General features: G+C 42.5%; 1 protein-coding gene across 1 annotated transcript in view; it reads right to left on the bottom strand.

Moving 5' to 3' along the window:
* Positions 1–26,029, bottom strand: part of malrd1 (MAM and LDL receptor class A domain containing 1) — a 397,527-nt gene that overhangs the window by 90,590 nt on the left and 280,908 nt on the right. The window contains exon 28 of the mRNA XM_068007090.1: positions 4,312–4,492. Within this exon, the coding sequence (XP_067863191.1) occupies positions 4,312–4,492 (181 nt within the window). The remainder of the gene's footprint in view (positions 1–4,311; positions 4,493–26,029) is intronic.

The following is a 26,029-nucleotide window of genomic DNA, read 5'->3' as shown; positions in this document are numbered from 1 at the left end:
TAAAGGGGTCTGCCGATTCATTATTGTCCATTTTGCACAATTGCCGAAGACCAATTTCACCTCCAAGATTTTTCTAATTGCTTCAGTTTCAGCTGATGTTTCGGACAAAGTTTGTGGACATTCAAAGCCTGTGATCTCAAATCACTTTCCTGGTTCGACAAGTCAGATAGGTATCTTACTCCTCTTTCTTACGAGAAGAATTTCTGGGACAGCAGCTTTGGTTCTCATTATCCTGTCATTAGAATATATGCACCGCGTTAGGTGCAGGAAGCCAACTCATAGGAACAGGAGTAGGCCATTCAGCCCCTCGAGCATATTCCACCAATCAATTAGATTATGGCTGATCTGTACCTCAACTCCATTTAACTGCTTTAGCTCCATATCCTTTGATACCCTTACCTAACAAAAATCTATTCATTTTGGTCTTGAAAATATCAATTGATCCAGCATCCACAGTCTTGTGAGGAGCGAGTTCTAGATTTCCACTACCCTTTGTGGAAAAGTGCTTCCTGATTTCATTCTTAATTGGTCCAGCTCTCATTTTAAGATTATGCTCCCTTGTTCTGGATTCCCCACCAGAGCGAGAAGTTTCTCTGTTTCCGCCCTATTAAATCCCTTTATCATTTTAATGATTGATGGTTGATGAGGGCAATATGGTTGATGTGGTGTATATGGACTTTCAAAAGGTGTTTGATAAAATGCCATATAATAGGCTTGTCAGCAAAATTGAAACCATGGAATAAAAGGGGCAGTGGCAGCATGGATATGAAATTGGCTAAGAGACAGGAAACAGACAGTAGTGGCGAACGGTTGTTTTTCAGACTGGAGGGAAGTATACAGTGGTGTTCCCCAGGGGTCAGTATTAGGACCACTGCTCTTTTCGATATATATTAATGACCTGGACTTGGGTGTAGAGGCTATAATTTCAAAGTTTGCAGATGAAACAAAACTCGGAAATGTAGTAAACAATGTGGAGGATAGTAACAGACTTCAGGAGGACATAGACAGACTGGTGAAATGGGCAGACACATGACAGATGTAATTCAACACAGAGAAGTGTGAAGTGATACATTCTGGTTGGAAGAATGAGGCAATACAAACTAAATGGTACATTTGTAAAGGGAGTGCAGGAACAGAGAGACCTAGGGGGGTGCACATATACAAATCTTTGAAGGTGGCAGGACAAGTTGAGAAGGCTGTTAAAAAGGCATACGGGATTCTGGGCTTTATTGATAGAGGTATAGAGAACAAAAGCAAGGGAGTTATTCTAAACCCTTATAAAACACTGATTAGGCCTCAGCTGGAATATTGTGTTCAATTCTGGGCACCACACTTTAGGAAGGATGTCAAGGCCTTAGAGAGGATGCAGAAGAGATTTACTAGAATGGTGCCAGGGATGAGGGACTTCAGTTATGTGGAGAGACTGGAGAAGCTGGGGTTGTTCTCCTTTACAATCGTGTACCTAAAACTGCCAGCACTTCTTTCACGAACATTGCTTACGACCTGTGTGCAAAAAACAAGTACCACGTCCTGCATATCAATACAACTAAAATTAATCCTGTGATGTCTTTGCAAGATCAAGCAAGATTTGTAAAAAATGTTACTACATCGAAAGAAATGAAGCCAGGATTTTACCATGGGCATGTAGCATATCTGGACTTCACAAAATATGGTGTGAAAAAGAAACCCATTTACTTAAATGTAATTCGAGATCCAATTGAGTGACTGGTGTCATACTATTATTTTCTTCTTAGGTTTTCTCCTTAGAACAGAGAAGGTTAAGAGGAGGTTTGATAGAGGTGTTCAAAATCACGAACGGTTTTGACAGAGTAAATAAAGAGAAACTGTTTCCAGTGGCAGAAGGGTCAGTAAACAGGGGACACAGATTTAAGGTGATTGGCAAAAAAGCCAGAGGCGACTTGAGGAAATATTTTTTTACGCAGTGAGTCATAATGGTCTGGAATGCGTTGCCTGAAAGGGTGGTGGAAGCAGATTCAATAATAACTTTCAAAAGAGAATTGGATAAATACATGAAGGGAAAATATTTACAGGGCTATGGGGGAAGAGCAGGTGATTGGGACTAATTGGATAACTCTTTCAAAGAGCCGGCACAGACATGATGGGCTGAATTGCCTCCTGCTGTGCTGTACCTATGATGATCCTATGATACCACTATTTGATCACCGCTAAATCTTAGAACCATAGAACCATAGAAAAGATACAGCACAGAAGGGGGCCATTCAGCCCATCGTGTCCACGTCGGCTCAAAGAACAACCAGGTGCCCATTCTAATCCCACCTTCCAGCACCTGGTCCATAGCCCTGCAGCTTACAGCACTTTAGGTGCAGGTCCATGTACTTTTTAAAAGAGTTGAGGGTCCCTGCCTCTACCACCAATTCAGGCAGCGAATTCCATACACCCACCACTCTCTGGGTAAAAAAGTTTTTCCTCATGTCCCCTCTAATCCTTCGGCCAATCAGCTTAAATCTATGTCCTCTAGTTCTTGAACTCTCCGCTAGGGGAAACAGGTACTTCCTGTCTACTCTATCTAGGCCCCTCATCATTTTGTACACCGCAATCAAGTCTCCCCTCAGCCTCCTCTGCTCCAAGGAAAACAACCTCAGCCTATCCAATCTCTCCTCGTAGCTGCAATTTTCAAGCCCTGGCAACATTCTTGTAAATCTTCTCTGTACTCTCTCCACAGCAATTACGTCCTTCCTGTAATGTGGTGACCAGAACTGTGCACAATACTCCAGCTGTGGCCTTACCAGCGTTTTATACAGTTCCATCATTACATCCCTGCTTTTGTATTCTATACCTAGGCTAATAACGGAGAGCATTCCGTATGTCTTCCTTACAACCTTATTTACCTGTACTGTCACCTTCAGGGACCTGTGCACTCCAAGATCTCTCACTTCCTCTACCCCTCTCAATATATTCCCATTTACTGCATATTCCCTTTTACTGTTTGCCCTCCCTAAGTGCATTACCTCACACTTCTCTGGGTTGAACTCCATTTGCCACTTTTCCGCCCACTCCACCAACCCATTGATATCTTCTTGGAGTCTACAGCTATCCTCTTCACTATCAACTACACGGCCAATTTTTGTGTCATCTGAAAATTTGCCGATCATGCCCCCTACATTCAAGTCCAAATCATTAATATATACCACAAACAGCAAGGGACCAAACACTGAGCCCTGTGGCACACCACTGGAAATGGATTTCCATTCACAAAGACATCCATCGACTTTTACCCTTTGATTCCTGTTACTGAGCCAATTTTGGATTCAATTCACCACATTTCCCTGTATGCCATGGGCTTTTACCTTTCTGACCAGTCTGCCACGTGGGACCTTGTCAAATGCCTTACTAAAATCCATGAAGACAACATCCACTGCACTACCCTCATCAATCCTCCTTGTCACTTCCTCAAAGAATTGAATCAGATTTGTAAGGCATGACCTTCCTTGAACAAATTCATGCTGACTATCCGATTAAACCATGCCTTTCCAAGTGACAGTTTATCCTATCTCTCAGTATTGATTCTAATAGTTTGCCCACCACCGAGATAAGACTGACCGGCCTATAATTGTTCGGCCTTTCCCTCGTACCCTTGTCGCTGGCTTGCCACTGATTTCTCCTCAAGTAGTTGTGTCCAGTCCATTTCTGCCAAATCACCTCTTAGTTCTGTAAAATTTGCCTTCCCCCAATTTAAAACATTTACTCCTGATTTAACTCTGTCCTTTTCCATAATAATGCTAAAACTAACTGAATTGTGGTCACTATCCCCAATATGGTCACCCACTGTCACTTCACCCACTTGCCCATCTTCATTTCCCAGGACTAAATCTAGAATTGCATCCCCTCTTGTTGGGCTTGTCACGTACTCTAATCTCAAGGGAATACAAATCAAGTTTATGCAACCTAGCCTCATAATTTAACCTTTTAAGCCCTGGTATTATTCTGGTGAATCAGAAAAGGTGTAAGTCTCTGACTTATACCCCAAATTCCAATTCCCATGTGCCAGAATTAAACCAGAAAAATACTGGAATCTCAGGCCCTTCAAAATATATTATAAAAAAAAGCCTTTTCATTCATTTGTTATATTTCTCATATACAAACCACAAAATGAAATAGTAAAGTACTATTTGAAAGATTGCTGGGGTTTTTGGCCTAAAACAACATTTTTCAGTGGGATACACCATGAACTATTTAAATTCTGCACCATGAGCTGGCTCTTACTCTTATCTTTAGCTTATAATTGATAATAATAAAACTTGAGAGTTTATAGAGAGTACTGTTACAGACCTGGGGCACAGTTTTTGAACTGAATGTCATCAATAGCTGCTCCACCTCCAAAATTCTTGGTCCGGATTCCTTCAAATATGATTTCAAAGTTACGCTTCTTTCTCAAATGTATCTCTGCCTTGTTCCACCTATCGCCCTGGTTCCCTGTTTTATTCCATACTTCAGAGAGATATTTGTCTGTCTGCAAAAAAAAATTAAAAAGCATCACATTGGTAGCGCAATAAACAATTTCAAAAGCCCTGGTATCATGCAAGGTGCCACACTGCAGCACACTGATATCCATCCAATTTACCTCAGCATAAAGTTACAATATCAAAAGGAGTGGCCAACCTCATGATTTTTTAAAAGAGCTCCTGATAATAAATACCAGGGCCCCAATTTTAATTCCAGGCCAGTTTTTGGTGGGTGAGCATGGTGTGAGTTAGAAATACCCCCGTTGCTCCAAAAATGATGCCAAGGATATTTTAACCTACAATCCATAGTGAACAGTTACTGCTCAGTATCTCGTTAAACAATAGTGTGACCCAAGGATTCTAATATAGAACTGTGATGTGCACTAGCTACTGTAATCGTGCACATGCCACCATGTGCTTTCACCTGTCTTTACAGAAGACAGATTGAAAAGCAATCCAATGAGACAAGACACAATTGTAAACTTGCAAACTGGTTTATTTTACATAAAATACCTGAATGATGCAGAACATATGGACAATTTTCATGTCCCTTCCGCCCAGTTTGCACTTAAAAATGGGGTGGTAGTGAGATGATAGATATAGATAGATTGATAATTAACAATTGTGTTTATTTAAAATTGGCCTACTCTTTAAGTTTAAGGAAGTCATTAAATCTTGGGCAACTGACTGCTCAGTTCATTAATCATGTTGCAACTCATTGCCAGGCACCTGTATTTTATTTCTGAACAGGTTATTGATTCCCAGGATGAAATGCATGATATGTAAGGGTTGAAAACTTGCTCATCCAATAGATGTTTTAAACTTGGATCACAAGTCATGGAAAGGCAGTTCTTTCAATAAATTGTACACAGCCTCCTTTCTAAACTGATTCCAAACCCAAATTCCATCACTGCTGTTGACTTTTAAAGTGGTGCATTCATTCCCTTCGACCATCTGGGGTCTAGACTGGATAAGTCCAGTGGCAGATTGACATGGTCTGCCCTTCATTTGTGCATAATGCCAGAACTTCAGTATTTTATGCATTGCATGCCTCCAAGGTCAGAAAGCCAGCAACTGAAACCTATAAAAAAAATGAAGCTCCTTGTGTTATGTACTACTGAGCCACACAGTGCAGAAAGGTCCTATGTTTGATCTGTGCTCATTGCTGACTTCGCTGATCTCAAGCTGGGCAGTGGGAGGGAAAGGGGCACTACAGTTGGTGTCAGTGTTCCCAGGATAGAGAGGTGGAAAAGAAATTATCCAGGGTGCCCACTCCAGTTCATTATCCAGTAATCCCTGCTGCAAATGATGCACCTGTAGCTACTAGGCGAGGACAAGGCTAAGCTTGGTTGCAGTGACCTGCTAACACTCCCTGCTCAAGTTCATTTAGATGGTTACTGATACCTGTAGAACTTTACTCATACATGAGTCACCTTCAAAAGAAGAGGGGGGAAGAGTGTTGATAACTGGGGGAAAAAGTACACAAGAACACAATAGAAAATGCCTTGGAACTAGCAATCATGCTCCGAAACATTTATTTAGGAGTATCTGTCATCAGGAAACATATTAATCTGTATGCACTTGTACAATTTAAAGGAGTACTATACTCTATTTGTCACTGTTGTCAGATCACTGATACCCTTTGACTTCGATCACAAACCATCATGGAATTTGGATTCCTGCTACCAGCTTTGACCACAGTGCCCATGTGAACGGCCTCATGGAACTACAGATGCACACTTCTGACGACAGTCAGACGCTGTTTATCTACCAGCACTTAGTAATGGACACAATAGGCTCACTATCCTTTCATTGTTCTGGTTGGCCTGAAGATAAAGTGAAGGGCTGGCATGGTTTAGAATGTGAGTTAGTACAACTATGAACCAAGTAAACAAAATTACCCCCATTATCTTTTTTCTTTTCAGATGCTGACAGACCTGCTACGTACTTCTGGGGCTCGATTTTAAAAGTAAAAAACAGGTGGGTTAGGGGCGGGGGGGGGGGGGGGCATTGAGAATTGCCACCATTTCAGACCTACCCCCAACCCACCCATTTCTGTTTCTCACGGGGGCGGGACGAGGGGCGGGCGGCCAAACCACTCCCAGGAGATGAGTTGGGCCTTAAAACCTTTCAAGGAGGCTTCAGGCCTCCATTTTTCACTAATTCCTGATTTCAACCCCAGGGGGCCGGGATCCCCGGGCCTTCTGTTTTACGCCTCGTGAAAGGAGGCGAGAAAGCCTGAGACTGCAGGTAAATGCCTAGAAAGGCACAGCTTGTGGGCCCGGAAGAGCAGGGGTGCTTCCCGCAGGCCCAACAAACCTACCTGCACTGCAGCACCGACTTCCCCCCCCACTCCAACCACTGATCGCAGAGCCCCCGCCCCCCCGATTGCGGACCGCCGACCCCAATCCCGATCCTCCGACGCTAGACCCCGATCCCCCGACTCTCCCCCTCAATGATCGCGGACCCCAGCGATGACCCTGATCCCGCTCCCCGAGACTGACCACCGATCCCATCCCCCATGACTCGTGACCCTCGGGCCCACCTAAGCCCACCCGTGCCCACCTATTCTCCTTGCCCACCTATGCCCACATATGCCCCTTGCCCACCTGTACTCCTTGCTCACCTGTACCCCTTGCCAACCTATGCCCCCGGTCCTCCATGCAAACAAAGACTTACTTGCCGACGTCCTTTCCCTGGCTGGTCTCCCGTCTGATTGAGACCAGCCTGTCAATCAGCCGGTCAGTCGGATGGGAAACCGACAAAAAAAATAAAAGACGCCCTTACATCAAAATCGTAAGGATGTCCAGGAAACCTGTACTAATGGGTTTCTCGACCTCAAATTGAACCCCCCCCCCCCCCCACCCCTTCCTGGCTCCGTTTCAACATTGAGCTCCTGGTGTTTTCTGCTTATAATAACAAATAATAATTTTTGAAAATCTACCTTGCAAAGACGTGAGGGTACACTACACATTAATTTTAAGGAACAATTACTTGATAAGAATCAATATAAACTTGATTTGGCAGAATTTGTACATCACTCCTCAGATTATGGACAAGAAGCAGTGGCAGCAAGCAGCTCACTTGGGATTAACTTGTAGTGCGTGCCGATAAACCAGCAGCAGCCCTGCCTTATCAGCATAATATGGATGAGTGACGGTGGCACTCTGAAAGTCTAGAAAAAAAAGAGAGAACTCTTCTGATGTGCATTTACTTCATGGAACAGATGTTTATCAGCTCCCTTTCTGTAAAAGCTATTTTCAGTATATTTTTGACATCAATCAAATAAGTTAAAGACATATTGGGGCTGAATATCCACAGCCCTTCCAGCACACTCCCAAAATGTAAATATTGAGCCAGCAGGGCCAAAATTAGTTTAAAATCCAGGTACACCGGACTCCAGATCTACAGGACCCTGTATTCAAATGAAGAATGCTCTTACAGCACAAAAGATTGCTGCAGTCTTTGAGGGATGTTTCGTGCAGTTTTCAACACAGGGCAGACAAGTGTGGAGCAGTCTACCAGCTAAATATATGGGGTTCTACTGTAAGGCAATCAAGGCTTTCAGACTACCTTGAGTGAATGTCAGCTCCTGGTCCATCAGTAGCGCAGCCCATGGCTTCTGATGTAATAACGCCAGTCTGGGTATCTCTTATGAACGTCCAGACTGATGCAATGCAATATTTCCTCCTCTGTGGATGAGCTGAGACAAATGAGGAGAGCCATGCTGTTAGGCTTCAGTAGTGTCACTTCTGTTGTGGGGATCAGGTCTCACAATGTTCAGTTTACATTGTGGCATGGAGGCTGCCATTGGGATGAGATGAAGGTTCCGTGGTGAACGTTGAATGCTCTCCAGCTGGCACCACTGCCGCAGACTCCATCTCCTCCCTTCAAGTGACTGCAGCCTGAAACAGGGTTGTCCAGGTCCCAAGCACAGACAGATTGAGAGCCACTTCTGTCCCTGGAGCCCTCTTCTGATAGTAGGCTCTCTCTCTTCATCTGTTGATCGGTGTCCATTTTTCCTCATAACTCCATGAAATGCCTTAGGACGTTTCTCTACACTAAATGTACTATAAATATGCACAGTGTTGTCGTTGTAGGTTGCCTGCCTCTAGCTCTGCTCCTGCCAAAGTGGGTGTAGCTAGAAGGAGCATTAGAATAGGTAGCAGAGCACAACAACCATAAAGATATAGGGGGCCTAGGTACCGGGGAAGAGGACTTAGATGTAGGCTCACTGATTTGTGGTTAATAGATAGTATTCATCCATTGGAATTGATGTTTTCTTGCGTGGGTTTATTCTGTTCTATTATTTGGTTTTCTGTTGAATGGCGGCAGTTTTCAATTGCAAGGTTAGATTTATTTTGGGGGAAGGGGGGTAATAGAAGAAGATTTGGAAGGGCTCTAACGTGGCAAATTTGGATGTTTGGCCTTTGTCAATGGCAGTACTATGGAGGACTCAGCACGCTACAATTACCCTGGATATCTTAATGGGACAATATTGTAAAATCCCTCCAGATCAATCATGGCAAAGAAACACCTGTTTAAGGATCCTGATGGTATTCTCGATGCATACCCTGGTTGATGCATGCATCTCATTGTACTTTCTCTTGGCAGTGGAGATGGGATTACAAAGAGGGGTCATCAGCCATGGCATGAGTGGAAATGCCTGGTCTCCCAGCAGGCAAGTCTTAATCCCTGCATTGGAATAAGGGGGGAGTGGTGGATTGCTTCAGGGTGAAGGCATTGTATGAGTGCCAGGAAACCACGCCTTGCCCTTCTTAATCTTATGGTGGTGATTGTGTACAGTAGAATATTTAAGGAAAGGTACCCCTTCCTGTCCATGTTGGGTGCACTCCAGCCATGCGGGCTCTCAGTGCGACATGGGTGCCGTCATTGCACCCTCACCCTTGGGAATCCAGCCAGTTGGAAAAAGCCCAAAGTTCTGGCTTGTTGTTCCTGGGCATCCATGTTGAAGGTGAAAAACCTGTGTGCCCTTTGGAACAATGCATCTATGACCTGACCAATACATCAGTGCACCACTGACTGGGAGATGTTCGTCATACCGCATGTTACCTCCTAAAAACTTCCTGTAGCAAGGAACCATGATCTGTGGTGTTAGCAGACTTGTCACTTAACATAACCAATCATTGTGGACCAGCAATGATGAGGAAATGAGCAGGACAAATCCAATCCGGCCAGTTTCCACCCCATCAGTCTACTTTCAATCATCAGCAAAGTGATGGAAGGTGTCAATGACAGTGCTATCAAGCGGCACTTACTCACCAATAACCTGCTCGCCAATGCTCAGTTTGGGTTCCACCAGGACCACTCGGCTCCAGACCTCATTACAGTCTTGGTCCAAACATGGACAAAAGAGCTGAATTCCAGAGGTGAGGTGAGAGTGACTGCCCTTGACATCAAGGCAGCATTTGAACGAGTGTGGCACCAAAGAGCCCGAGGAAAATTGAAGACAATGGGAATTGCGAGAAAATTCTCCAGTGGCTGGAGTCATACCTAGCACAAAGGAAGATGGCAGTGGTTGTTGGAGGCCAATCATCTCAGCACCAGGACATTACTGCAGGAGTCCCTCAGGGCAGTGTCCTAGGCCCAACCATCTTCAGCTGCTTCATCACTGACCTTACCTCCATCATAAGGTCAGAAATGGGGATGTTCGCTGATAATTGCATAGTGTTCAGTTCCATTTGCAACCCCTCGGATAATGAAGCAGTCCGTGCCCGCATGCAGCAAGACCTGGACAACATCCAGGCTTGGGCTCATAAGTGGCAAGTAACATTCACGTCAGTCAAGTGCCAGACAATGACCATCTCCAACAAGAGAGTGTCTAACCAGCTCCCCTTGACATTCAACAGCATTACCATCGCCGAATCCCCCACCATCAACATCCTGGGGGTCACCATTGACCAGAAACTTGACTGGACCAGCCACATAAATACTGTGGCTTCAAGAGCAGGTCAGAGGCTGGATATTATGTGGCGAGTGACTCACCTCCTGACTCCCCAAAGCCTTTCCACCATCTACAAGGCACAAGTCAGGAGTGTGATGGAATATTCTCCACTTGCCTGGATGAGTGCAGCTCCAACAACACTCAAGAAGCTCGACACCATCCAAGACAAAGCAGCCCGCTTGATTGGCACCCCATCCACCACCCTAAACATTCACTCCCTTCACCACCAGCGCAATGTGGCTGCAGTGTGTACCATCCACAGGATGCACTGCAGCAACTCGCCAAGGCTTCTTCGACAGCACCTCCCAAACCCGTGACTTCTACCATCTGGAAGGACAAGGGCAGCAGACTCTTGGGAGCAACACCACCTGCACGTTCCCCTCCAAGTCACACACCATCCCGACTTGGAAATATATCGCCATTCCTTCATCATCGCTGGGTGAAAATCCTGGAACTCCCTACCTAACAGCACTGTGGGAGAACCTTCGTCACACGGACTGCAGCGGTTCAAGAAGGCAGCTCACCACCACCTTCTCAAGGGCAATTAGGGATGGGCAATAAATGCTGGCCTTGCCAGCAACGCCACATCCCATGAATGAATTTTAAAAAAATCAAATTCAGCGCTGTGTTGCTATCTCAGTGCAGCATAAGTCAGAGGACACCATGCTAAAACTGCAGCATGCTATGCTCAAACACATTGAGTAATGCCCAGTTTTGGTCCTTGAGACATAGGGAAACATTTAGGCCTCAGAGGCAATTCACAGAAGGGGCACCATACTAATCCCTAGTGTCAGAAGACTACTCAAAAATCAGCACTGCTATAGTAACGTTCGTCCTAAACTACTAAATTAAATAAGTAAAACATAATTTTCCATAAAAGTAAAAAATTAAACACTTTAGAAATAATTTCAGCTCTTCAACTCTGAAAGGAAGCAACTGAGAAAATATTTTTAGAAGGATATTAAAAATTAATTGTATAGTGAAGGTAAACATTGACAGTAGGACAAGGACACAAAGGCTCAAATTGGTGGAAAGTGAGCTTAAAACAGAAGTCAGAAGGTTTTTCTTCACAAATAGTGATCAATACATCAAATGGATCTTTGGGAAGGGTAGTAAGGTAAAAGCTTTGGATCTTATGTAAAGGGGACTGTGGTTTTTTTTCGAGCATCTCCCAGCAGTCAATTACAGACTGGACATGGCAGAGGCATGATAGAAGCATGTCAGCTTGCATGCCTTATGTATGGAATAATATATGAAATAAGAGAATAAGATTCAAAACTGCAAAGAATGTAATGTAAAAATATGCTGCAAATTGAAAGGTAACATCATAACTCATAAAAACACATAAAGCATTACCCCAGTGGTGTTGTGGCAAACAGGTATATGAATTTTATTTGGGGGGGGGGCTAGATCTGAGTAAGTGCCCCCAAGTGAATTTTGACATTTTGTTTGGTCCATTTTCCAGCATGTGGAGTAGACTTTCTATATATTTAAAAGGTTTCTGAGGAGGGAATACGCCTTGCTAAGCTGGTCTGAAAAAGCTCTGCTGAACAAAATAATATACCTATTTCTTGGCTCTTGTTTCTTGCTGCACCACTATGCATTTTTGAGCCGAGAAATTACTGTTGCTGCTATGTCAGTCTGATATTCCTGACTGCTGTTTTAATACAGACATTAACCCATTCATCTTAAACAGGTTATCACCCCTATTAAAGTAACGGATAAAGAATTACTTTATCCGTTTATGTTCAAACAAGTTAAGCATTCATCTGCTAATGTCACAGTAATTGTTCAGCTTTGATCTCAAAATGAATCACTGTTAATATAATGATATAATATAAAAATAGCTCTTAATTACATTACTGCACAGAGCCTTATGACCTTCATAAAATGATGGCTGCCTAGTGCCTTGAACTGGTGTGATTTGAGCCAGAATCTTAGCCTCCAAAAAAAATGAGCATACCTCAGTACACCCTCCACCACAATACCCCTTTCTCTCGTTACATTCCCTTGTAAGAAAAAAAGAGAATGCTTTTGTAATCTCAAATGATGATTCTAAGTTACAAGAATGAGCTGTCTTACTTAACTACTGCTATTCTTTGATTATTGACATTACTTATTCAACATTCCAGTTGTACTTCAGTGATTTGCCCAAGCAATCCAGTATAATTTCTTATCATTCTAACTGAATGTCTATAACCTTGAACAGCAAGGCTTCAGATCTCTGTGTTTAATGTGTTGCACTGCATGATAAGTGGTGTTTTCCCATATGCCTGCAGCAGTACAGCTCACAGAAGCAAACATTCTCCTGGTTGACCAGACAGGCTCCTGTTATTCACCAGTGATATCAGAACCATACCAGAAGAAGAAATGTCCATCATCAACTAAGCAAATTTAGCAGCAATAATACAATAACCGATACAAGCAAAGGAAGCGCAACATTGTACCTATACATTAGTTATCATAGGATCATAGAATCATAGAAGAATCATGAAAAGGTTAAAGCATGGAAGGAGGCCATTAGGCCCATCAAGCCCATGCAAGAGCAATCCAGTTAGTCCCACTCCCCCGCCCTATCCCCGTAGCCCCGCAAATTTTTTCCTTTCAAGTACTTATCCAGTTCCCTTTTGAAGGCCATGATTGAATCTGCCTCCACCACCCCCTCGGGCAGTGCATTCCACATCCTAATCACTCGATGTGTAAAAAATTTTTTTCCCAATGTCACCTTTGGTTCTTTTGCCAATCACCTTAAATTTATGTCCTCTGGTTCTTGACCCTTCCACCAATGGGAACAGTTTCTCTCTATCTACTCTGTCTAGATTTGAATACTTCCATCAAATCTCCTCACAACCATCTCTGTTCCAAGGAGAACCATTCCAGCTTCTCCAGTCTACCCACATAACTAAAGTCCCTCATCCCTGGAATCATTCGAGTAAATATCTTCTGCACCCTATCTAAGGCCTTCACATCCTTCCTAAAGTGCGGTGCCCAGAACTGGACACAATACTCCAGTTGTGGCCAAACCAGGGTTTTATAAAGGTTCATCATGACTTCCATATTTTTGTACTCTATGCCTCTATTATTAAGCCCAGGATCCCCGTAAGCTTTTTAACAGCTTTCTCAATCTGCCCTGCCACCTTCAACGATGTGAGCACATATACCCCCAGATCTCTCTGCTCCAGTACCCCTTTTAGAGTTGAGCCCTCTAGTTTATATTGCCACTCCTCATTCTTCCTACTCAAATGTATCACTTTGCATTTTTCTGCATTAAATTTCATCTGCGACGTGTCTGCCCATGCCACATAGAGCACAGAAGGATGCCATTAGGCCCATTGTGTCTGTGCTGGCTCTTTGAAAGAGCTACCCAATTAATCCCACTCCCATGCTGCCCATAGCCCTGCAAATTTCTCCATTTCAAGTATATATCCAATTCCCTTTTGAAAGTTACTATTGAATCTGCTTCCACCATCTTTTCAGGTAGTGCATTCCAGATCATTACAACTCGCTGCGTAAAAAAAATTTCTCCTAATTTCCCCCCTGGACTTTTTGCCAATTATCTTAAATCTGTGTCCTCTGGTTACCGACCCTCCTGCCAGTGGATACAGTTTCTCCCCATCTACTCTGCGAAAACTCTTCATAATTTTGAACACCTCTATCAAATCTTCCTTTAACCTTCTCTGCTCTAAGGAAAACAATTCAGCTTTTCTAGTCTCTTCACATAACTTAAGTCCCTCATCCTTGGTACCATTCTGGTAAATCTCCACTGTACCCTCTCCAAGGCCTTGACATCCTTAATGAAGATCCTGAAACATTTGCCTGAGGAAGGAGGAAGTCTCCGAAAGCTTGTGAATTTAAAATAAAATTGCTGGACTATAACTTGGTGTTGTAAAATTGTTTACAATCCTTAATGAAGTGTGGTGTCCAATATTGGACACAATATTCTAACTGAGGCCTAACCAGTGATTTATAAAGGTTTAGCATAACATCCTTGCTTTTGTACTGTATGCATCTATTTATAAAGCCTTGATTAAAACAAATTGCTTGATATATGAGTCAAGGGTGTAAAGCAAAGATTTATTAATCCCCAACAGGATGAAGAGCTGGCATTGAGGTAAACTAGGCGAGAGTTGATCTAAAAACTAGTGTTATTTATACTATTAGTGATTTGCACAAGCATTCCAATATATTTTTATAACTTTGTAAATTAATTGCTGAAACCTTGAGCACCAAAGTGCTTCATCTCTGATTTTGTTGTGTTGAATTACATTTACAAACCATGGGAGTCTAAGATTTACGAACCTAAATCCCCAGCAGGAGGGAAAGCTCATTCAGGGATAAACTAAACAAGCGATGGTCTAGAAACCAGAGCAGAGGAAAACAGTCTTGGTCTTTGTTAAGTCAAAGCCACATGTTTACGTCTGTCTACTGGAGGCAAATTCATGATCTGCAGTTCAACAGTCGATCTGTTTGTTCAGAATCATAGAATGATACAGCACAGAAGGAGGACATTCGCCCACGTGCCTGTGCCGGCTCTTTGAAAGAGCTGTCCCATTAAGTCCCACTCCCCTGCTCTTTCCCCATAGCTCTGCAATTTTTCACCCTTCAAGTATTTATCCAATTCCCTTTTGAAAGTTGCTATTGAATCTGCTTCCACCGCCCTTTCAGACAGCGCATAGCAGATCAAAACAACTCGCTGCGTAAAAAAAATTCTCCTCATCTCCCCTCTGGTTCTTTTGCCAATTATCTTAAATCTATGTCCTTTGGTTACCGACCCTCCTGCCAGTGGAAACAGTTCCTCCTTATTTACTCTATGAAAAACCCTAATTTTGAACATCTCTATTAAATCTCCCCTTAACCTTCACTGATCTAAGGAGAACAATCACAGCTTCTCTAGTCTCTCTACGTAACCGAGGTCCCTCATCCCTGGTACCATTGGTCTGCACCCTCGCCAAGGCCTTGACATCCTTCCTAAAGTGTGGTGCCGAGAATTGGACACTATACTCCAGCTGAGGCCTAACCAGTGTTTTATGAAGGTTTAGAATAACTTCCTTGATTTTGTACTCTATGCCTCTATTTATAAACCTCAGGATCCCATATGCTTTTTTAACAACCTTATCAAATTGTCCTGCCATCTTCAAAGATATGTTAACGTAAACTCATAGTTCTTTCTGTTCCTGCACCCCCTTTAAAATTGTACCATTTCGTTTATATTGCCTCTCCTCATTTTTCCTTCCAAAATGCATCACTTCACACTTCTCTGCTTTAAATTTCATCTGCCATGTGTCTGCCCATTTTGCAAATCTGTCTATGTCCTCCTGAAATCTGCCACTATCCTCCTCACTGTTTACTACATTTCTGAGTTTTCGGTCATCTGCAAATGTTGAAATTATACCCTGTATACCCAAGTCAAGGTCATTAATATATATCAAAAGCAGCAGTAGACCTAATACCGACCCCAGGGAGACACCACTGTATACTTCCCTCCAGTCTGAAAAACAACCATTTACCACTACTCTCTGCTTTCTGTTCCTTATCCAATTTTGTATCCACCCTGCCACTGTCACTTTAATCCCATGGGCTTCAATCTTGCTAACTAGTCTATTATGTGGTACTTTATCAAACGCCTTTTGAAAGTCCATATACTGGCCTGTAGTTACCAGGTTTATTCCTCTCCCCTTTTTTGAACATGGGTGTAATAGTTGCAACCCTCCAGTCCTTTGGCACCATTCCCATATCCAAGGAGGATTGAAAGATTGTGGCTAGAGGAGCCGCTATTTCCACCCTTACTTCCCTCAGCAACCTAGGATGCATCCCATCCGGACCGGGTGACTTTTCTACTTTGAGTGCTGCCAACCTGTTAAGTACGTCCTCTTTATCGATTTTTATCCTATCCAATTTCTCTACTATTTCTTATTTACTGTGATATTGGCAGCAACCTCTTTTTTTGTGAAAAAAGATGCAAAGTAATCATTCAGTACCTCAGGCTTGCCCTCAGACTATCCTTTTACTATTTATATGTTTATAAAAGACTATAATGTTCCCTTTTATGTTACCTGCTAATTTTTCTCATGCACTCTCTTTCAGTTTTCCTTTGTACTTTCTGTATTCTGCTTGGTTCTCTACTGTATTATGAATCTGACATTTATCATAAGCCTCCTTTTACTGTTTCATTTAATCTCTATATCTTTAGTCATCCAGGGAGCTCTAGCTTTGGATCTCCTTCCTTTCCTCCCTAATGGGAATGTGTCTAGTCAAAAACAAATTTGGTAAAATAGCTGAAATAATGAAACAATGGTAAATGTCTTATCTATAAATTTTCTGCGCACTGTGGGTCACTGCTATCAAATGGATATCCACTGTAATTGTCCAATTTATATTCACAACAGCAACAATAAATATGAATTGCGGAGGGTTTCTTACATAAGATTCTACTATACTATTTATTGTACAATGAAATGGGCTGACAATTTGTCTTTAACCTCAGAAGAAAGTGTGCTCAATGCCTTGGTACTTCAGATTTCCCAACCCCAGCTTTTGTTAAGCACTATTCATCTGTTGTAGGAAATCAAGAATATGCAATTGTTTTATAGGATTAAAGTAAGTGCATAGATATTTCAAATTGCAGTTCAATTTTTCACATTTCTCTGTAGATTTTGTATTTAAGTCAAGCAGATTCTAAAATCTGAAGCACTATAAAAAGAGTGATGCGAAAGCCAAATCAGAGGCTGACCCAGTTACCTAGGTTCCCATTCACTCTATATTTATCTGTGAAGGAAAAAAGGTCAGTCTTGGAACCTTTGCGTAATCCCCCGAGTGAGTCTGCACAGATCATCTATAGTAGTGAAATGCCAGTTATAGCAGGTCTGTGGTTTCTGGATGACAGGTTGTCACTGGACACCTCTGAAATCCAGCAACAAAGTGGGGGAGTGAACATTACGGAAAATAAATCATATTTGAGTGGCTGGAGCCCAGTCTCCACCTTAGTTTCTGCACTTGATTTGTCACTTCAGCAATTTAGCACATGACTTGGTGTGTGTGATGACCTGAGTAAGATCTTTAACCCATAACTGATGAGTTGTGAAGTGATTAAATACTGCAGGGGATTTTAAAATGGCTTAATCATGAATATAACAAAATGGTTCCTTTTATGGGCAATGGGGGAAAAAACTGCTCTGCTGCTCTCTGTTTGAAATTACTTTAGAGTATTAAATCGTGTCAGACCACTGTAGTGACAAAACTAATTGCAGAAGCCTCCTGAGCCTATTTGTCCTCAGAGACTACTCTTTTCCCTTTCTGTGGTCTGTCATACTGCGACAAAGTAGAGAATAGAAACTGTTGGAAATTCACCCCCACATTTGGTCATATTCACCAATTGGAGCACAGTGTTTTCACAATAATAGGCTTTAGGAAGCCTTTAAGGGAACTTTAGGACTTCTTTGGATACAACTACACTGTTCACTTCTTTATTCAGAATTAAAGTAAGAATTCGATGTAAGAATTATGACTCAAACCACTTTTGTACAGCAACTGCCCTTTTAATAATTAGTTACATGCAGTACTCAAAAAGAAGCTTAACTCCATTAAAAATAGAGTAACCTCCCTTTACGAAGCTCGAAATAGCCCCTTTGCCAAGGTGAGATTTCTTTTCCCAGCTCATTGAAAAGCTTTGAGATTGGAGACTACAAGGAAATGTTCAATAGGAAGAGCAAGCGGCCATGGACCTGTTCCACAGGGACCACTCAGAATCAACTCTCATTTGTTCTGTTGTCTAATGCATTAAGAACACTGACAAATTCCACATTGGTTTAGAAAGTAAACATTCTCCCAGTCTTCTGAATTAAACTCACTTGGGGCGGCAGTAAGGGCCCTACTATTGGCCTCAGTACACCTCAGCTACAGAGGGCAAAAACTGCCAGGGCTCCAACTCCTAATTCTATCCAGTGATTCCTATGAAAAGCGAAATTGTGGGAGGACAGAATCAGGCTCAGCTCTGTGCCTTATTTGGTTGAATAAACCACCACCAGTCACTGTCCAGGCTAACATATGAAGAGAGGCCCCTTGGGTGAGGTATCAGAGAGGTGTCAGTGCAAATGGCACGGTATGACAGTAAGAGTCAATGCTCTCTGAAAAGAAAAGTGATGTCTTTTTTACCCACTGAAGCATTGTAAACGACATGTAAACGACACTAGATATGAATTCTTAGCCTCTGAATAAATAGAAATATACACTTAACATGGCAGATACTGCATGACTTCTGCTTTAAAAATTAATACATTGAATTATCTGGTTTTATTATAAACGGTACAGTAGCATTTGAAATATTGAACATATTCAGCTATGTAATAAATATTGACTTTCAATTTCAAACACATTCATCTTCATCTATTTATAGCATTACTATTTATTTCAGCACAGGACTCTCACATCTGTAAGAGCTTAAAATATATCATTGTGAACTTTATTAATGAATTATACATTTTTAATAAACCACAGGTTTTATGATGAATGACAAAATATATGCTCCATCTGAACAAAAAGGTTCTTGTACACTAGGATAGCCTACAGTACTGACTAGACTTAGAGTATGTGGATTGTATATCATGTGCTGAAACATATGGAGCAAAATTTCACAAAGTCTCATGGCTTTAGTTCACATCAAGTGTACAGCACAGAAACAGACCATTCGGCCCAACTGGTCTATGCCAGCATTTATACTCCAAACAAGCCTCCTCCCACCCTACTTCATCTACCTCTATCAAGGTACCCTTTAATTCCTTTCTCCTTCATGTGATTATCTAGCTTCCTCTTAAATGCATCTATGCTATTTGTCTCAACTACTCCTTCTGGTCGCGCTTTCCACATTCTTACCACTCTTTGGGTAAAGAAGTTTCTCCTGAATTCCCTATTGGATTTATTAGTGACTATCTTATATTTATGACCCCTAGTTTTGGACTCCCCACAAGTAGAAACATTTTCTCTACGTCTACCCTATCAAACCCTTTCATTATCTCAAAGACCCCTATCAGGTCACCCCTGAGCCTTCTCTTTTCTAGAGAAAAGAACCCCAACTTGCTTAGTCTTTCCTGGTAAGTATATCCTCTCAGTTCTGTTATCATCCTTGTGAATCTTTTTTGCACCTTATCCAATGCCTTTATATCCTTCTTATAATATGGAGACCAGAACTGTGCAGAGTATTCCAAATGTGGTCAAACCAAGGTGCTACACACATTTAACATAACTTCTCTGCTTTTCAATTCTAACCCTCTAGAAATGAACCCCAGTGCTTGATTTGCCTTTTTTATGGCCTTATTAACCTGCATCGCTACTTTTACTGATTTGTGTATCTGTACCCCGAGATCCCTTTGCTCCTCTATCCCATTTAGACTCTTATTATCCAAGCAATGTGTGGCCTCCTTATTCTCCCTACCAAAATGCACCACCTCACAGTTATCTATATTGAAATAAGGTTAAGGAAACCTCCTGCTGTTCAATAACTACCAGCCCACCTCAACTGATAAGTCAGTGCCCCTGCACATTGAACATCACTTGAAGAAAGTTCTGAGGGAAGCAAGGGCATAGAATATACGCTGGCTGGAGGAATTCATTGTCTACCACCAAAAGTGGGTCGGTTGTACCATCACTGAAGGACAAAGCTGCTGCAGTCAGCCTGCGTCAGATGGGGAGGGAACTAACACAAGGAAGTAACCTACCTGATCTTATCATGAACAACCTACCTATCAGACATGTCTGTCTATGACAACATTGGTAGAAATGACCGCCGTACAGTCCTTCTGAAAGCAAAGTCTTGTGTCCACCATGTGGTGTGGCACTTCCACTGTGCTCAGTGGGACAGAGTAAGGAGAGATCTAGCAGCCTAAAACCAGCCATCCTTGAGTCTCTGTTGTCCATCAGCAGATGCAGAATTGCTTACCGCCACAATCTGTAACCTGATGGACTGGCACATCCCTCACTACTTGATCACCATCAAATCAAGAATCCAACCCTGGTTCGATGCGGACTGTAGAAGGGTGTGCCAGAAGCAGCACCAGACATACCTTAGAACAATGTTGTCCACTGCTGACTAGCCACAGGTGTGGCTGCAGCGACAGCGTTTTAGCCACATGCACTAATTTTAGTAGAAAAAGCCTTACATACACCACACAATACAGGTAAGTGTACTTCACGTTTGTATTTACTTAACAATCATCTACCACCGTTCAGTAACGAAGGAAGTAAAGGACTCACAGTGATCAAAAAACACTCACTCTGCTTTTCATTTTACCATTTTACCAGTAAACGCAAAAAAATGTTAAAGTACATAAACATACTTGTGCGAATAAAGTTTGTGTTCACATGCCAATGCTGGTGACTATTGCTCATTTTTATTTACTAATCCAAAATGCAATTCACCTCATCTGGATTACCAATTAGCCACATGTGGCTAGTGGCTAATTTATTGGACAACACTGCCTTAGATGAGGTATGAACCTGGTGAAGCTACTACACAGCTGCTGAACACCATAACCAGCATACTATAGATAGAGCTAGGTGGTCCCACAACTAACAATTCAGAGCCCTACCACCATTTGAGAATGGTGGTGGATAACCAGGTAACTAACTAGAGGAGGCTCCATGAACATCTTTATCATCAATCATGGTGGAATCCAGCACGTGCGTGCAAGAGGCAAAGCTGAAGTGTTTGCAAGTGTCTTCAACCAAAGTGCCAAGTGGATGGTCCTATTCAGCTTCCTCCCAAGGTCCCCACCATCTGAGATACCAGAGCTCTACCAATTCAGTTCACTCCACGTGACATTAAGAAGCACTGGACATAGCAAAGGCCCTGGGCCCTGACAATATCTTGGCTGTAGTACTGAAAACCTGCACACTAGAGCTTGCTGCTCCACTAGCCAAGCTATTCCAGTACAGCTATGACGTTGACATCAACCTGACAACATGGAAGAGAGCCCAAGTATGTCCTATTCATAAAAAGCAGGTTAAATTTAACTTGGCCAATTACTGCCCTATCCTAATCATCAATAAAGTGATTGAAGGAGTCATCAGTAGTGCCATCAAACAATTCTTACTCATCAAAACCTGCTCACTGACCCTCAGTTTGGATTCTGCTAGAACCACTTGGCTCCAGGCCTCATTATAGCCTTGATCCAGACATGGATTCAAGATCTAAATGCTAGAGAAGTGAAAGTTCCTTGACATTAAGGCCGCATTCAACCAAGTATAGCACCAAGGTGTACTAACAAAACTGAAGTTAATGGGGGCGAAAGATGGTTGACATTGTATGAGGCCAGTCATCAAAGCCCGGGACATAACTACAGGAGTTCCTCAGTGGCCTTGGCCAAAAGAATTCGACTGCTTCATCAATGAGCTTTCCTTTGACCTAAGGTCAGGAGTGGGGCTGTTTGTTGACAATTGCACAGTCTTCAGTTCCATTCACAATTCCTCTGATAATGAAACAGCTCATGTCAGCTTACAACAGGACCTGGATCACAGCCAGGCTTGGACTGACAAGTGGCAGGCAACATTGACACCACATAATTACCAGGCAATGACCACCTTGAACAAATCCTGAAGAAATCCCAGAAGGTCTCGCCTTGACCTTCAAAGACACCACCATCATCATCGAGTCCCCCACCAACAACATCTTGGGGGTCACCATTGACCAGTAGCTGAACTGGATCAGCCATATCAACACTGAGGCTACAAGAAAAGGGCAGAGACTAGATAGTCTGTGATGAGTGGCTCATCTCTCAACCCCTCAAAGCCTCTCCACCATCTACAAGGCTCAAGTCAGGAGTGTGATGGAATACTCAACACTCTCCTGGATTGGTGCAGCTGCAACAACACTCAAGAATCTCAACACTGTACAGGGCAGAGCAGTTCACTTGATTGATGACCCTGCCACTGCACTCGATATCCAACCCCTCCATCAGCGATGCACTGTTGCAACAGCATGTACTATCTACAAGATGCACTGTAGCAACTCACCAAGGTTGCTTCAACGGCACCGCTGAGAAGGACAAAGAGCAGCAATGTCGTCAGAACACCATCACCTCCAAGATGCCCTCCAAGTCATACACCACCCTAACTTGGACAAATAGCACTGTTCCTTCATTGTCGCCGAGTCAGTATTGTGGATTTCCTTACCCAACACCATTGTGGGAGCATCATCATATCAAGGATTGCAGCAGTTCAAGGAGAAGGTCCACTGTCACCTTCTCAGGACAACGAGGGATGGGCAATAAATGCAACCTTGTCAGCATCTCCCACATCATGAACAAATAAAAAGGATTCACAGGGAGAAGATCTTACGTGACCAAGCCCTTGACTTCTCTGAGAAAGTAACAACCCAAGTAGACTGTGGAAAGCCCTGTGACTTAGTGTACCCAGACTTCTGAACAGCAATCGATAAAGTCCCATATGAAAGGCTGTAAGATAAATTCAAAGTTGTGGGGACTCAGGACAAGCCCTGGGAATGGATAAGAAACTACCTGAATGGTAGAAAGCAATAAGTACTTGTTACAGGAGTTATTTCAGAGTTAGGGGTAGCACTGCTGTTTCTCATTTACAGAAATAACCTGGGTTCAGAAACTCAATGAAAAAAATGATAAAATTTTCTGGTGAAACCAAACTGGGAGGGGCAGTGGATGTAGATGAAGTAGCTCTGAAATTATAGAGTGACAAACAAAATATGTGGGCCGATCAATGGCAGATAACATTTAATGCGGATATGTGCAAAGTACTGCACATAGCAAAGAAAAATAAACAACACAAATACTCCATTAATGGTGTTGAAATAGCTAAGGATGAAGTGGAAAGTTGCTTAGCAGTCTTAATAGACTCGACACTAAACATACCCAACAAGTGCAGAGCAGCAATTAATAAAGCCAATCGAATTTTAAACAGAGCTAAAACAATAAAATATAAGTCTGAGGAAATTGTGATCAAACTGTATAATACTCGGTCAGACCACATCTTGAGTATTGTGTCCAGTTTTGGTTGCTGAGACACTGAGCACTAGAAGCAGTGCAGAGTAGAGCCACAAGACTGATTGCTAACATCAAGGACCTGGGTTACAAGAAAAACTGGTGACTCAGGATTTTCAGCCTAGAAAGGAGTTGTCTAAGAGGTGGCCTTATAAAGGTAAGCAAGATAATAAGTGTTATGGAAAAAGTAAATCTGCAGAATTACTTCAAATTAAATTGTGAGAGTAGGGCAAGGAGACTGGGCTTCAAACTAGTAAAGCATAAATTTATGACTGACGTCAGGGAGTTCTTCTTGACGCAGACAGTAATTAACACTTAGAATGGATTTCCTGGTAGAAAAGTGGAGAAGAAAAAGATGGTCATTTATATGGTGCCTTTCATGTCCTTAAGAAGTTCCGAAGTGCTTCACAACCAATCAATTACCTTGAAGTGCAGCCATTGTTGTTATGTAGGCAAACATGGCAGATAATTTGGCCACAGCCAGGTCCTAGGATATGGGTAAAAGTTCTGGACTCAGGTGTGAGGATGCTACCCTTGAGCCATGAAAATCCTAGATACATTTAAGAAACAACTGGATGCAGCGATGAAGGGACTTTCGGATGCTTCTGCACGGATAAACTAATATGGGCCAAATGGTTTTCCTCATCGATAACTATTTTGTGAACTGTGGGCTGGAAGAAGACTGAGGTATATAAATTGATTGCCATGCTGACTTTGACAATCAGGATGTGCTGTGCAAGTTTTCATGCCATGCGGAGGTCTCCCTGAAGGAGGTGACACAGCTTTGTCAATGCCCCCTCACAAAAGCTCAGCTTCCTGAGGCACATCTCTATTGTTATCACCAAGTACTTGTGCCTGGTACCGGTGGCTAACTATGTAGCAGAGTGGCAGGACATGATAGTATGTGACATATTCCACCTGGCATTAGGGGCAGTCCTTTCCTTCTCTTGCTGGTTCACAGTCCTGGAGCACAAATACAATCCCTATAGTGATCAAAAACCTAGAACATGATAAAAATATTAAATCTATTTTTCTTTAAATGAAGGCTCCCGCTTTCCCTATGCAGCCATCTCCCTTAATGTCTGTTCTATCTGGGCAAGATTAACACATCACACCAGCGATGTGTTACTGCAGCAGTGTGGGCTGCTCCCTTTAATATCCACTCTGGCCCCTTAATTGACGTTCCGCACAATTTGAGTGCAATGGTGCTTGCAGTCCATTTTTTGTGACTTTGTTTGTGTCGGGAAGCGTGCATTAAGTGAGCTCTGTATCACCGGCCTGACAATGCTGCCCCCTGTTGCTCAGTGTTCCCTGTGTAATGCTTCACACTGACTGTTCTTTCAAGGCTTTGATCCCATGGTCAGAAGGAAGAAGTGCCTCCATAAATTTCTTGTGCTGTATGAGGCCACTCTGCCGACCTGCAACATTTTGGCTACTGAGTAAAATAGGTTTTTAGTGCCACGGTACTTGGGATTGCGTTAAACATTACTGTGTGGAACAATAAATTTACTTATTTTTGTTATTCACAGTGTGACCCAGCTGCACCACAATTCTTTCAGCTTGAGTCCACACCATTAATAGAAATTACGATGGGTCTCAAATTACACAGTCACTCATGCAGCCTATCAGTTTCCTTTATTGCATGTACAAGAACATGCTCTGCATTTAATATGCTCATATTTTATACCCATGCAAGATATCCATGCTAAATGCTTTGCAAGGAAAGTCACGGTCTGTTAGAAATAGTCTCATATCTGATACAGACAGTGGTCCTACATCACATTTTGCTTTACATATGGTCTGACAATTCTCATTTTGTTAGTGAAAAATTAAAAGAGGAACTAAAAGAATGTAGGAATGAGAAAAGGCCGCTCAGGTCATTTAACTTGCCCATTGCTTAGGTCCATATTCAGGACGTGCATAAACCTTACTCTCTTTCCTGGTATGGCATCAAACTGCTGTTCCTCTCCTTCATATTGATTCAAGACTTGTTTTCTTTTACAAATATTTGAACTGAACCCATATTCCTAGTGCTGGGTGGTAGTCTGTTCTATAAGTTAAATAGTGCAGAAGTTGTTTTGTTTTTAAAAGGGAAAAGAAAATCAATGGAATGAAAATTTAGTGGGTTCTACAACATGTGGGCGATCCGCTCTGCCAGATTACTGCCCAGGTGGTGAAGATGAAAATTTAACCCATGGGCTGATCTGTGTGTTTCAAAACAAGAACAGATAGTCAAAAATCCTTGCAGTTTTATTTCTGGTGGCTTTCTGTGCCCTGGCAACACAATGCACCGTGTCACCTGCTGATTGCATTGGTGCTCTGCTGATTGACTAATTTGGCAGGTATCATTTCAGATAGTTTGGAATGATCTGGTGTCAGAGTTTCAAAGGCGTGATCACATTTCTAGCCACTGGCAGAGCCATCATCATAGAAATTGTCTGAAGGTCCATCTGCAGGTGACAATTTAATTCTGTGACAGCCTCCCTATTAAACATAGGCTATGAATGAAGATCCCTGACACACCCAGGTAGCTGTGCCTTGCTCTATAAACACAGCTCTCTGGGGTAAGAGTAGGCAGA

Source organism: Heptranchias perlo, chromosome 2 (assembly GCF_035084215.1).
Source record: "Heptranchias perlo isolate sHepPer1 chromosome 2, sHepPer1.hap1, whole genome shotgun sequence".
Classification (NCBI taxonomy): Eukaryota; Metazoa; Chordata; class Chondrichthyes; order Hexanchiformes; family Hexanchidae; genus Heptranchias; species Heptranchias perlo.
The sequence above is the reverse complement of the archived record's forward strand: the minus strand, read 5'-3'. Positions and strand labels throughout refer to the sequence as shown.